This window comes from Crocodylus porosus, unplaced genomic scaffold (genome assembly GCF_001723895.1).
Source record: "Crocodylus porosus isolate Cpor-Errol unplaced genomic scaffold, CroPor_comp1, whole genome shotgun sequence".
Classification (NCBI taxonomy): Eukaryota; Metazoa; Chordata; order Crocodylia; family Crocodylidae; genus Crocodylus; species Crocodylus porosus.
In genome coordinates this window covers 21,402,740-21,414,840 of record NW_017728948.1, presented here as the reverse complement: position 1 = coordinate 21,414,840, position 12,101 = coordinate 21,402,740, and the positions used below count along the sequence as shown (strand labels likewise).

General features: G+C 44.3%; 1 protein-coding gene across 1 annotated transcript in view; it reads left to right on the top strand.

Annotated features, from left to right (window-relative positions):
* Window positions 1-9,975, top strand: part of LOC109322412 (transmembrane and immunoglobulin domain-containing protein 2-like) — a 24,764-nt gene extending 14,789 nt beyond the window's left edge. The window contains exon 5 of the mRNA XM_019553483.1: window positions 4,563-9,975. Coding sequence (XP_019409028.1) covers window positions 4,563-4,664 — 102 coding nt within the window. The 3' untranslated portion in view covers window positions 4,665-9,975. The remainder of the gene's footprint in view (window positions 1-4,562) is intronic.
* Window positions 9,976-12,101: the final 2,126 nt, after the last annotated feature.

The following is a 12,101-nucleotide window of genomic DNA, read 5'->3' as shown; positions in this document are numbered from 1 at the left end:
TTCCTCCGGCTCCCCACATATCTGAAAAAGGACTTTTTGTTGTCCTTGATGCTTGAAGCTAGTTGGAGTTCAGTTGCAGCCTTGGCTTTCCTGAAAACTCAATGTTTTCAAAACATTGAGTAAGCTGAAGCCATCTTTTCTTAGTAACACTAGTAAATATCTTGCACCTAGACACTGTATTACAAACTTATACCAGAAGTAATGAACAGATACTGTTTTGTTCTTCAAGCTGCATACATTGTATTTCAGTTGTAATAACCCATTAGAATATGAACATTGCAACATAAATTGTTACTGCAAACTCTGCAAATCATAGCTTGTTATGAGCTGAAAAATCCCTCCAAGTTTTTCAGGAAGTTTGTTTCTTAAGCAATTTTTTAAATTAGATTTCTTAATATTTTTTATTTGTGGGTAGCATTTCTACAGACAACGAGTGTCATGCTGCTGAACCAAAGATTATTCATGTTTGTGATTTACATATTCCATCTAGTACTTATCTATTTGCAGTCTCTAATTTACGTTCTTACCACATGGATGAGATGTGACTGATAGCAATACGACTCCTGTGTAGTTCTCAAAAGATGGAGTAGTTCAGCTTATAGAACGATAACCTGTGTTTATTCAGAGACCAGTGCTCAGCCTACTGCTCTGCTGTTCCCTTCTGCCTTCCCCAGCCCAATGTAACAACTTATTCATAATAGGCCTGTGCAAAGCGGCTAGTATTCATTTCAGATTTGAAGGATTTGGAGGATTCAGTGATTTGAATCACTGTCCCAAATTGATTTGGCTGAATCTGATTCAGAGATTCGGCCGCCAAATCTCTGAATCAAACAGGCCCCATCCCCTGCCTGCTCTCCCAACCCCGTCAATGGCTGCCCGACCAGGCCCTGCCATCCCAGCACTTAAAAAAAATAATAATAATAAAAGCCCCACACTCACCAGCTCCTGTCAGGCAGTAGGGTGATCCCCACTGCCCCACACTGTGTGTGTGTGTGTGGGGGGGGGCTCTTCCACGAGCCCCCAGAGGCCTTGACAGCTGCTGCAGCCTCCAGTAAGTGGAGGCCTTTTTTCTTTTTTTTTAAAGCTCCGGGCCAGGCAAGGCAGCCATTGACAGGGCTGGGAGAGCGGGCAGAGGTGGGGGGCACTCAAGAGGGCTGGGGAGGCAGGCAGGGATGAGGCCTCATGGGGGCCCCCATGGTCCTCTTCGCCCTTCCTCCAGCCCCACCTCCCCCTACTTACTGGCATGGAGTCCAAGTCCAACTCCTTGCGGCGGTGAGTGGGAACTCTCCAAAGTTCTCTGAATCTTTTCCAAATCAAGTCAGAGAGCTTCAAATCAATTCTGACCTTTTTATTGGTCTCCCAATTCAATTTGGATTTGGAGATTTGGCCGCTGAATTGGGCCGAATCACCTCTGAGCTTGCAGCAGCAAAGAGCTTCCCTGCCTGCCCCCACTTTGCCCTGCTGCATGGCCGTCCGCTGAGCCATGAAGGCCCCAGGGAAGGGCAGCAGGGTGGGGAGGCCAAGCCTGCATCAAGAAGTCCCTACCTGCCCCTGCCCCCACCCTACACACAGAGCTGGGGGGCATGGGTCCTCCCTGCCCGCTCTGGGTGTGCATGCAGCAGTGGGGAGCCAGCCCCACTTCCCGCTCAAGCCCACAGCAGGCAGCCTGTACCTGCCCCCCCCACAGGCTCTGTTCAAGCCCACAGCAGCAGCCTGCCCTGCCCCACACAGATCCAGGAGCACATGCCCCCCTGTGCCTCCCAGGGTGCGCATAGCAGCAGGAGCCACTCCCCCCATAACAGACTGCACAATGACAACTCAGGGTGGGCATGTGGGTCCCAGGGGCCGTCCTCTCCAGCTTGGCAGCACAGCTGAGATCTGGGCCCCCCCAGATGAGTGTAGGGAGGGAGCTGGGGCCAGTGCAGGGCTGGGATACAGTAGAGTCATTAGCGTGGGAGGTGCCAGTGCTGGGCAACAACCCACAGCAGGCCTGGCCCCGATCTTAATCCATGGTCTGGGTTGACTTTCTCCCGATCCCTGTCCAGTCGCAGCCCCAGCCCCAGTCCCACTCACTCCTTCCCCCCCATGACCCATTCCCCTCCCACCACCCCTTCCCATGAAGACTTTCATGCCTGGGGGGATGCACATATGCTCAGCCCCACCCCCTCAAAAAAAATTTTCTCCCTCCGCCTATGATGTTAACTAATTTATCCAATTCCTTCTTCAGTTTCTCCCTTAGCACAAGGGGAACATTTCTTGGCCCTGCTATCTAATTTCAAAGTTATCATTAGTCCACTGGTATACAGGTTGATTTTCCAATCCTCAGAAGAATTAACTTCTTGCTTTGTGCCAATGAAGACTTCTTCCCCTTTCCTGCTGCATAGAGCATTCATGGGCTGTTTCTTATATGTTGCATCCTGCTCTTTTCTGCAAACTTGCAAAGTGATTGATTCATTTGCAATTGTTGCAGCATTTACCAAATGCAGGGGAACTGCATGGGTTTGTGGTAATCCGCAGCATATGTAGCTTACCAGTGTTTCTTCAAGCAATTCTTTGGCCTCCACTTGCCTGCTTCATAGTGAGGTTTTCCTTTCTGTATTGTTTGTGTGTTGACTTAGACTTTTGCAGTCTTGTAATCCTGTCTAGTTCAGCTTGTTCTGTTTTTTCTTCCAGTTTCTGCAGCTTGATATTTGTTATCTCAGCCACTTGGCACGTTCTAATTTATTTTTCCAAATAAAGCTCAGGATCCTCTAGCAGTCTTTATCTGCAGACTGTATCCCTCATACCCAATACTATTTGGTCTCTGATCATGGACTATTTTAGGTCTCCAAAGTTGCATGTTTGGCTCAGCAGTCTGAGGTCTTTGACAAACTCCTCTGTTGTCTCACATTCTTTCTGCTGTCTCAGGTGAAAATTATACTATTCAAAGGTTTCATTTTGTTTGGGTATACAATATTCCTCAAACTTTTTTATTACTGTGTCATAGCTTTTCTGTTCTGCTTCTGCCAGTTGTAGGCTAATATAAAGAGACAGAGATTCTGGGCCTGCTATATTTAAAAAAAAATTTACCTTGAGTGGGCCTTCCTTCTCTGTAGCTCCACTGGCTATCATATATATGGTGAAGCTCTAATTAAAATTCTTCCAGTTTTCTACTGTATTGCTGGAGATCTTTAACTCCTGTGGAATTCGGAGCTGCTCCATTGTTCTGTCTTTCTTCGCACCCCACTCCTGGTACCATGTGTAGTTCTCAAAAGACGAAGGAGATAAGCTTATAGAACAATAACGTTTGTTTATTCAGAAAGCAGTGCTCAGCCTTCTGCTGTCCCTGAGCCAATGTAACAACTTATACGTAACACTCTTAAAGGTATCTACACACTACTTATTTACTGTATTTAGGAATCATAGGCAATTGTAATTGTTTTCTACAGGGACAACACATAGGGAGTGCACGCGGGTGCACATACACCACCTGGCTGTACACCCCCTGCAAAAAGGCACTGCCAACACTGTCAGCAGTGTCTGTGGGTGGTCGTGACTTGCCACCCCACTGCCAGCACCACCGGTGGCATCTGCAGGCGGTCCATGATTGTCCCTGGCCGCTGCTGGCCGTGCCTGCTGACCCCTGCTTGGTGCTCGCCACCTCCCCTCCAGCCCCACCCCTCCTCCTCTCCCTACTTTGTCTCTGCTTTCACATATGCATGTGAAACTACTTCTTGGCTTTAGTTATCACCTATTGTGCAGAGGAAAGCTTTGCAGCTTTATTAAGATGACTTTTTTAGAAACTGCCTCAAGAGTATATATGTACCCTTGTATAAGTTTGTGCATGTTTTGAGACAAGTCTTTAGGTCTTCTACCCTTTAAGTGAATTGTGCAACAAAAGTTTCTACAGACTTTATCTGCAAATACTTGTGAAATGAAAATGGGATCTTTTTGCAGAGTCTAGAATAGCACCAAGATGGATACCGTAATGGTGTTTTTCAGGCTGAAGTTAGGCAGACGGTGGGTAAGGTGGCACCTTAGTCACTAACTGGTTCAGAAAAGTATGAACTTTTGCAAGCAGCAACTTACTTTATCAGATCCTAGTGAAGTAGGTTGTTGCTTACAGAAGGCCATGCCTCTCTGAACTAGTGTTGTAAAAAAAAAATCCATGCATATATGAGGGGTTTTGAAAGGCTTGAACAATCGATGTGGAAGAAATCTGCTATTTAAATCCAAAAGGTCATTTTAAATAGAAAAGGATTTTGGCTATGAAGCACTGTAAACACCGTTGAACACAGATCCAGCACTTTGAAGCTGGCCCTATCTTTGTAAGGGAAAAGACCAAACCCCTGCATCCAAGTACATCCAGACATCAGAAGCCTTTTTTTTATCTTGGATTTATTGAATCTTGGGCATATTTATATGATTAAGACTCTGTGATCTTTAAGATGGACATAGTTTTCTCCTCTGTTCTCTGAGTTTCTGTTCTAGCTGGCATATGTTACATAACTGTTCATTTTAAATACACTTTAATAATGTGAGTTATTGTAACTGAATTTTTTTTTTTTTTTTTGGTTTTCCAGGCTATTTCTGTTCTCTATGATTCACTTGATTATTTTGTAATGAGGCGAGATGAAGACAAAAGACACCCTGTCACTTCCACATCAGATGTGGTAGATCAGTAAATCTCATGCAGCATCTGGGAAGTCTGCATGCAAGCAAAGTAACAAGGACCCTCTACCTGCTTTGACATTCAGAGGTGAAAAAGCTTGTCACTGGTAAGGAGATAAAGATAACAGAGGCAAAGCAACTGGAGACAAAAGCATGATTTGCCTCTGGATCTTTACAAGTGCGACTGGAATTCTGCAAGGTCTTTTTGCTCCTCCCAGCATATCAGTGTGACTGCAAACTCAGTACCACACCAGAACTAAGAATAAGGCATGAATAATACTACTTTTTCTGACTTTCAAAAACAAGAATCTAGGACATTTTTGTTGCTGGAGTTGTAAAGGGCTGATATTTTCCCATTTTGCCTTTCAGTGTTATTTTATTGCTATGTATTGACTTTCTTAGCCCATGGTTTCCAGTGTACAGAAAGAAACATAATGATGCAAGGTATGTTATGGGTATGCACCCAGCTGAATATCATTGCCCATTAAAAATATTGCTTCAGGCAGTGAACAATACATAATGGTTCAGAGGAAGATGAAGAAGAAATGCACATAGTGATGATCATTAATCACGTGGCCAACAGAGCAATGCTGTGCCTGGTTGACATCCTTCCTGATCACCAATTGCAGTGAAGCATTAAATTTGATAATGCCACCTTAGTACGTAAGGGCATGGGATCCCTAAAAGATATGATGGTTTTTGTGTCAAGAAGGACCTTACTGACCAAAGTATCCTTCTTTATTAAATGATAACTCACAGGTTGAATTAATTTGCCCATAACATAAGCTAGCTATCATTAATGTTATGTAGGCTTTTTATCATTAGGTAGGCATGTTAGGGGGCTGACACTTGATTATATCAACCAGTCTATACCAGTCAGGTTTGGCATGCTGGCAACAGCAGCTAAATATTGCAGATTTCAATCCTTCTTGGCCCATGCTTAAATTTATTTTCTAAATTTTTAGAAATCCTTTGCCTTTGATAATGTTTGGGAAGGAAGGTTCTTCCTTCCCACACCCAAAGATACTGGGAAAAGGATTCCTTCTTGAAATGGTACTGGAAGAAAAAGGATGTAGCAGAGATTTTCATTCCTGTAAAGCTGGCAGGATGCGAGGAGCCAGCACGTGGCCTGTGGCTTACACATGACCTACAAGTGCTTAACATGTGGCCCACAGACCAGCACCCACTCTTAAGTGATAAGGGTCTGGGGACCCACCTGCCATCTGTATAGCCCATGCGGCAGGAGGTGGGAGGGCTACGTGCTAGCAATGCAGCTGGAACAGTGGAGGAGAATCCCTCGGGGGCCACTCCACTGTATGTGACTCCTGGTGTGCAGCCTGGGTATAGTGTTTACTCTATGCCATTGGGCTCCAGGGATGGGGCAATCACTCAGACCTCCATGCCTTTGGGGTTCTGTCCTCAAGTCACCATTCAGCAAAAACCAGTGGGGTGGTAACAGCTTTATCTGTATTACTAATCTGTATGAGGATTAGTTGCTGAATCCTCACAGATTGCTGAATCTGTGAGGATTCAGCAACTCACATGCTCACAGCTTGCAGGGAGAACTACAACTACCCACCACCACAAACTACACCCACCGGGCATCAGAGGGAGAGACTGAGTCATCCCACTGCTGGCTGGTAAAGGTACATTCCAGATACCACACTGGGGACCGCATGCAGAGGCCAGCTGAGGCCCTGGCCACATCAAAGTTAGACAGCCCTGCTGTACATCATCTCTGGACACTGGAAGGGACAGAATGATTGGGTAAATGGGTCAAGCAATGCTAGATGTTGCTTGACACAATGGTCTCAGGGTAGCAGTGATGAAGCCTAACTCCTTGTCTGCACACACAAGTTAAACAAATGTAAGTAAAATGTGTTTGAAATTGTATTTACACTGGTGCCACTTCCTGTGCCAGGCACTTCAGATTCAGTTTAAATTGATCTGTTAGTTTCTCTTGTGTTTGTACACTTACAAATCCACACCAAGTGTCTCTAAGCCAATTTTACATCAGTTGAAGAGCCTCCACCTCAGAGTTAGTTGAACACTAAGTTGGTATAAAAACATGCATTTACTTAAGTACATCTTTGTTTGTAAATTTGGCCTAAATAGAAAGACGGTTCAGTACAATCAAGAAAGATTTTTGTTTGATTTATAATTTTTGCCTAGATCCTGGCACAGCTGCAGAAAGAAAAGTACAAACAAAGCAGTGGCCAGCATTTTGTCTGAACCAGATGGAATCTGAACCTGGAACACTTTTAGCCCTTTTCAGAGAGACAAAATGTGAGGAAACAAATTATTCAATCCCTAATGTCCAAACCCATTTGAACAAGCTGGGAAAGAAAAATGAGAAGACTTCATTTAGTTAAGTCCACTTAACCTGTTTTTTCGCTGACCTAAAGAAACTACTTACCTTTGCCTCATCTTCTCTTCTGAGAGGCACATAGGACCAGGGATAGTTTTCCATATTCTATCTATTTTAGGTGCATTCAGAACTGAGCTTGGCATGTGTGACATCATCCTTTAGGTAGGCAGTGCAATCTTCAATGAATACAATAGAGTCAAGGGAAAGCAGAAATGATTCTATCCACCCACCTGTGCCATTTGTTGCCTGAGCTGATGACAGTGAAGGAAAAGTAATTTTTTAAGGACTTAAATACAGTATTATGGCTTACAGCAATATTCTGTGCGAAGTAGAGAATATAAATTTACTTTATTTCACCATTACATGCTGAATGCATCCACTAAAAAGAGTGAGTGGTAAGTTAACAGGTGAAAGTTCCTCTTTATTCTTCCTGGAAAAAACACCTTATAACAAACAGAAGGATTTTGGCTGACTCTCCTGTAATATGGTTCCACGATCCAGTGGACTTTGCTGGTAAAAAGAGTGATGGGGATATTTCCCCAGCCACTGAACTAAAAAGAGTCAGTCACCAGGACCTGATAAATGATTAGTAGGCAACCATTGATCCTCTGGAACATGGTGTATATGTAAGAGGTCTAGTCGGGTGCCTGATGAATTTGTATGGAGTCCTGCAGCCGTCACACCAAGACCTTCAACGTGTATGCCTAGGCAATTACTTTAAATGAAAAGCCCTATTCCTATGTGGAGTAAGTTCATGCTACTTCAGTGGGAGTTTTAATCCATTTATGCTAACTCTGAATTTGGCCTGAGAAGGCTTCCTTTGTTTCTATACATTTCATGGAGACAGCCTGGCAGACTGCAGCCATGTAAATGACAGATTTTTTTTCAGTTTGCTGACAGCTCCATTAACTTTTTTAATGTATCATTTGTATTTTATTAGATATATTTTGAGAAATTTCAAAACCAAAATGGTGCTTGAATAGGAAATTGAAATCTTTCATCTAAACCATGTCAGAGTGACATGCCTTTACATTTGGGAATCTTTTAATTGTATTTATTTATTTTGCTGAATGAAGAAGTTGAGAAACTTTTTGTGGATTCTGAATTGGCATTTTGTTTTCCAAAAAAAATTTCAGCCAAAAATACTGCATCCTGTTCCACCACAGACACCACGCCAAACTTGAATTCAGTGAACATGAACCAGGTTGCTTTGGGAAAGAATAAAAAATGTGTTTGAGTATATGCATGTTCTCATTTTGAATATATTTCTTCAGCAGAAAGTGATGCAGGAGATATCTCTGAGGTGTTATCACTGAGGCTTCCTGAGGAAGTAGGCAGTTTGAAAAAGTAAGAAAGGAATTACGTTATTTCCCTGCACAAATCATCCAAGTTAGTGTCTGGTAAACAATGCAGTGGCTATGTTTTGCATTGTGTGAATTAAATTTGTAGCTTAACTCATTGTGAACATCACCACTGGAATACTTTTGGTAGAGAGCACAGAAATCAAAAAAAGAAGTGGGTTGGTAACCTTACAAGCAGCCAAGTGTCAGTCCTGTGCCAGGGAGTGAGAGGAGTGGCTTGAACAGTCATTGCTTGTGCTGAATTTGTTCTGTGAAAAAATGGGAAGTGGAGGACAAGGTAATGTTTACACTGGTGTCATGTGGTTTCATGAAAGGTTTGCACTGGTGCCAGTACATCAGTGTGGCTACACAACTATAACCCACCAAAGCAGATGAGACTTTAACAAAGGAGAGAGAAACAAGCAAGGGCTCTCATGTACTCTCATTTGAGGCTTGAAGTAAATGGAGATACTCTTTTCACTCTAAGCAAAGTGTGCCGGGCTCCCTTAAGTGAATGCTAAATGCCCCACAGGTAACAACACATTGCTGAAGACATGAGGCAGGAGGAGGAGGGAAAACAGACATAGTAGCAGAAATAGGAAATACAGAGGAGATGTATTCAGAGATCTGTTAATCAGCGTCAGGCCTCAGAAAGCAGCGCAAGGACTCTGATCTTGGGTGTTGTTCATCCGCTTTGAAATTTATCACGTGGTTTTAGTTCTTAGAAACCTACTCCCGTGTCTGGCTCTCCCCATCTCTTGACTCTTGTCTTCACATGTGAGCTCTTAAAGACAGATAAAAGGGGCTTGGTCCATGGCCAGGGCTTCTAGGCACTGCACAAATACAAATAAATGCTAATGTTCTCCTTCTGGCCTTTGGTTCTAAAACCAAAAAAGATGGAAGTTTCTGCATGTAATTTATGCAGCAGAAGAGGCATTTAGAAATACCGTTGGGTTTTGCGTCAATTTGTATTGTGTGACAGCTTTAACACCTGTACAATCTTAGATACAAATTGTTCTTTACAGTTTCTTAAAATACTAATTATAACCAACCCAACAGTTTCAATGTCACAAACCAACTGGTGTCATTTAGCAAGAGAGGAAGTGGAAACTGGCTACAATATGTCATGCACTATAGGGGAAAAAAATGATAGCCTCTGGGTAACTTGGTTTCCTGTCTCACTTTGAGATCTGCTATGTGGGCCAGTCACTGTGAAAGCAGTGCACAGTGGTACTGAGCAGGATGCAGAGGGGCAGCTGAAAAACAAGTGTTTGCAGGAGGTCACAGGCCTTGGATTTTATTTGGACTCCTCTGATGTCAATAATTATTAGAAGTGTATATATGAAAGCAGCAGGCTTGTCAGTAACTAAATATTTTTTTTTTTGTTTCTAAATTAACTTTAATATCATTTAAAAGTCAACTCCTTCCACATGCACATGTTTCCACTTCCCCTCTCCCTTGGAGTCCCCAGCACTCTAGGGCCAGGTACAGACATTATACATAAACCGATATAAGTGACTGAAAGCCGGTCTAAACCTGTAACGGTACAGAAGTTCAGTACATGTAGATTGGTTTAAAAATGCCAGAACCCAGTCTAAGGTAGACCTGGATGGATGTAGTAACAGATTAAGTGATTTAGGGATGCAGACAGAAGTGCCAATTTTTACCTGATCTGGCCACAGAAAGCAGTTTATAGCTGTGACCAAATAAGTTCACAGCTACAGACAGCTTCAAAAATGTCCGATTGGGTGAAAATGTGATCCCTCATTACATGAGGTATCAGCTAAAGACCTTTCAAAATGTAGTGTCTTCTGTAACTTGTATCTGTGGAGCTCCCAGCCAGTCACTGTTTGCAGGAGGGGAGGGGGGAAAGGGAGTGGAGGGTGTTCAGCCTGGGGGATTTTCAGCCCCCCGACAGTGTAGCCCCGCTCCCAAGGTGGAGGGGCTCAGGTTAACTCACCCCACCATTCAGCACTAGCTGGGGAGCACCCAAAAAAAGCTCCCTCGACTGCCTCTCCCTCCTCCCATTCTGAAAACAGCAAGCGCTGCCAGTGAGTTGTGGCCATTTCTATGGGAACCTGGCTGCAGGCTCCCAGCCCCATTAGATTCCCTTTCCCCTAGTGAACTTCTGTTTGGTCTGGGCTAACTCCACTACCCTTATACTTTGAGGATTGAGCATGAGGGGAGAGAGAGACACAGAGAGAGGCAAGGTGCTCACATGCTGTATGGGTACTACTTAGCTGGAAAGTCTCTGCAATGAACACCTGAGTAATATGTGCACCCATTAGGAAAAGGTCCATGTGGACAACATCTCTCAAAGAGCTCCATTGACTGGTAAGTAACTTCTCTGTTTCAAAAGGGGTAAAAATCCAGTAAACATGCATGTACAATTATGATTCAGACAACCACTGTAGACAATCATGTGGTAATAACCATAAGCTTATATTGATAACTCTCTCTCTTTCATATGGTGTCACATATCAAACCTATGAGCCACTGTCTCATGTTACAACTCAATGTGTGGATTCCATCTACCCCTTCTGGGCATTTGTAAATATTGCAGTTTTTGATTCACCACTGTGCTGTTTGCTGGACACCACATTCACACAGGGGGCTGTCCGAGATGTTCATCTTGTGAAGGGTTGTTTTGAAGTGTCCGTGTCCAGATCTCAGTCTGTTCAGCTTGACCCATAGTTCTCTGTTAAGGTTGTAATCGATGGAGGATTCATTTGGTGTTGGTATAAAACACAGTAGGAATAGGTCTGACCTTTCCAGCCTTTGGCCTACTCTGTTGCTGCCCATAGGTTTGGTTCAGCATTTCCAATCTCTTCCAGAAGCTTCTTGGCTTTTAAGCTTCTTAAGCTTCCATCTGTTTGGGTCTTCAGTTACCAGTTAATGGAGGGGGTGATTTTTGTCATCTCACTCCTTTATTGCTAGTAATGATGTTAGGGTCTATCTTATATTACTTGGTCTAATGCCCAAGAATAAAGGGAGTACATCCGTGTGTATGTAAGTTGTGAAGCCTGTTATGAGTCCAGTGCACTATTACATATAGCATCAAGCTTTTTATTGTGACCACTTCTGGCCCGTACAGGAGCACAATATTCTGCTGAAGCATATACCATTGCAAGTGCAGTGGTTCTGAGCACTTTGAAGCTGGTGCCCCATATCATGCTGGCTAAACATCTTAAGGCAACTACCCATGCCAAGACCTTACTGCTGACCTTCTGCATGTGATGTTTATTTGTGAGGGATGGGCAATTATTTGGGCTGGAGGGCCACTTAAGGAGTTTCCATGAGCTATTGTGAGCCAGACAGAGGGGTGGTGACCTGAGCTGGCATAACACGTGGCAATTGGTCCTATCCAGCCCTGAGCCATCTACCCTGCACCCACCACCAGGGGTGCTGGATGGAGCAGGGGGGAAAGAGGGTGGGGACTCCATGGAGACTGGCCCAGGGTCCTGGTGGGCAGGGCACACTCAGCTGGGAAGATAGGATGGGGCCATGGGTGGGTGGGAAGCAGCATCCAGGAGTGGGATGGGTAGCCAGGGCCAGGGCTGGGATCTGCTCCCTGCATGTCCCTGCGATAGGTGCTGGCTCCATGGGCAAAGACATGTGGGGAGCAGATCACAGCTCTGCCTTTGCTGCAGCCCTTCACTGTCCCACAATCCCAGCCCAGGTCCCAGCCCCAGCCCCAGCCCTGGCCCTGGCCCTGTTCACCCATCTCAATCCCAGATGCCACC